This window comes from Atta colombica, unplaced genomic scaffold, assembly GCF_001594045.1.
Source record: "Atta colombica isolate Treedump-2 unplaced genomic scaffold, Acol1.0 scaffold140, whole genome shotgun sequence".
Taxonomy (NCBI): Eukaryota; Metazoa; Arthropoda; class Insecta; order Hymenoptera; family Formicidae; genus Atta; species Atta colombica.
In genome coordinates, this window is record NW_017259229.1 from 1,085,353 (window position 1) to 1,087,020 (window position 1,668).

At 30.9% G+C, this 1,668-nt stretch overlaps 1 protein-coding gene across 1 annotated transcript in view; it reads right to left on the bottom strand.

Annotated features, from left to right (window-relative positions):
• Nucleotides 1–714, bottom strand: part of LOC108684777 (tubulin gamma-2 chain-like) — a 2,924-nt gene extending 2,210 nt beyond the window's left edge. The window contains exons 1-2 of the mRNA XM_018189255.1: nt 594–714; nt 47–249 (exon numbers count right to left, since the gene is read on the bottom strand). Coding sequence (XP_018044744.1) covers nt 47–249; nt 594–642 — 252 coding nt within the window. The 5' untranslated portion in view covers nt 643–714. The remainder of the gene's footprint in view (nt 1–46; nt 250–593) is intronic.
• Between the last annotated feature and the right edge of the window lie 954 nt (nt 715–1,668).

Consider the following 1,668-nt stretch of genomic DNA (forward strand, 5'->3'; position numbering starts at 1 on the left):
TATATATGTGTGTGTGTGTATATGTGTGTATATTTATGTATATTACCTTTTTGTATGTAGAAGACATAATAGCATTAATTACTCTTGGTTCCAAATCCAATAATACAGCTCGTGGTATGTAGTGTTCATCATCTGACTGATAAAAAAAGACATCCTTTCTATCCATTCCCTCTGTTGCATAATCTTCTAAAATTCCTTCTGGATTAATTCCATGTTCTGCACATAACCTTTTCCAAAATTCAAATCCAACTGCAAAGATAAACAAAATATATAAATTTACAAAGACGTATGTAATCGTGTGTTACAAATGAAAGATTTTACATATAAAGCTACACAATGTTTTGAAGATGTTTATAAGTCTTTTTTCTTTTGATTTATTCATAGAAGAATCTAGATGAACTTAATAATGTTTGAAGTTTTGTAAAACTTTGAAAAATTATCTAAAATTGTTAAAAAAAACCATACAGTTATGAAACTTATGTTACTTTTATGGCACTAATGAATTTATATTAATTGAATTTATATTACATTTTAAAACTTATATTTAAAAATTAATAGTGGCATTTGTTGCAAAATAAAATGTAACTATTTACTTTGATTGCCACATTGACCAAGTTGCAGAGTTATCATTTCACATGGCATCTTTATATTTGAATAAAATACTTTTCGTCGAGAGAATTTAAGAAAAGAAATTCACAGTCACACGACCGGCGAATCTATAAACAAGCCGCGTTCCAATATACACAAACTCATTCGACAGAAACACAGCCATGATATAAGATCTTGGGTCTGATCGCATTGCTTGCACTTTTTGCATTTAAGGTACTTTTTCTTGCTGATGTTCGACGCTCATTTTCAGTGGCTGTGTTTGCTTTGGCGCTCACACGCTTCAAGTGTTGTTTCATCCTTGTTATTTATTAAATATTAAACAAGGACAATTGATGCTCATAAGTGTTGTAAGTGGCAAAATGAACGCAGCCAGTGAAAAAACAGATCACATAATAAAAATTAACGAATATTAGGGATTCCGCAATAAAAGGAACAGAAAAAAAACAGAGAATAAAAATTTCAATCTATTGAATATCATATTGTGGAATACACAGTTTCTGATAGATTAAAATTCTTATTCTCTGTTTCTTGTTCCTTTTATTATGCGGAGCTTCTCAATTTTTATCATTAATCATCGATTAACATTAATCGGAGTTGATAAAGGAGGCCCTTAATTTATTGCACCCTCAGAAGTAGTTCACTATCGATTTGCTCACTGCCAATCACAGTGACTTCTGTGTAGGAAGCTTTCTTATTTTCTTTTTTAACGCTGTGTGATTGGCTTGTGTGCAATTGATATACACTCCACCAGCTCAAAACTTGAAATGGAAAAAGAACAGATCTTTTATCATTTTATCATTTTAAGTGCAAACATTTTCGAGCAACGTGAACAAATCTTTTGACGTAACGATAAGCGACGATGCAAGGTGAGGGTAGAGTTCTAGATATAACAGAGAAGCGCAATCATATTTAAAGGTTATAATTAATCATCTGAAGAAAAAAATGGTGACCTGCATTTACATCTGTCATTCTGCAAACGGAATGCGATTTCTATAACAGTAGTGACTACAAAGAAATACTAATTTTCTTTGGAGATTACAATATACATATATATATATA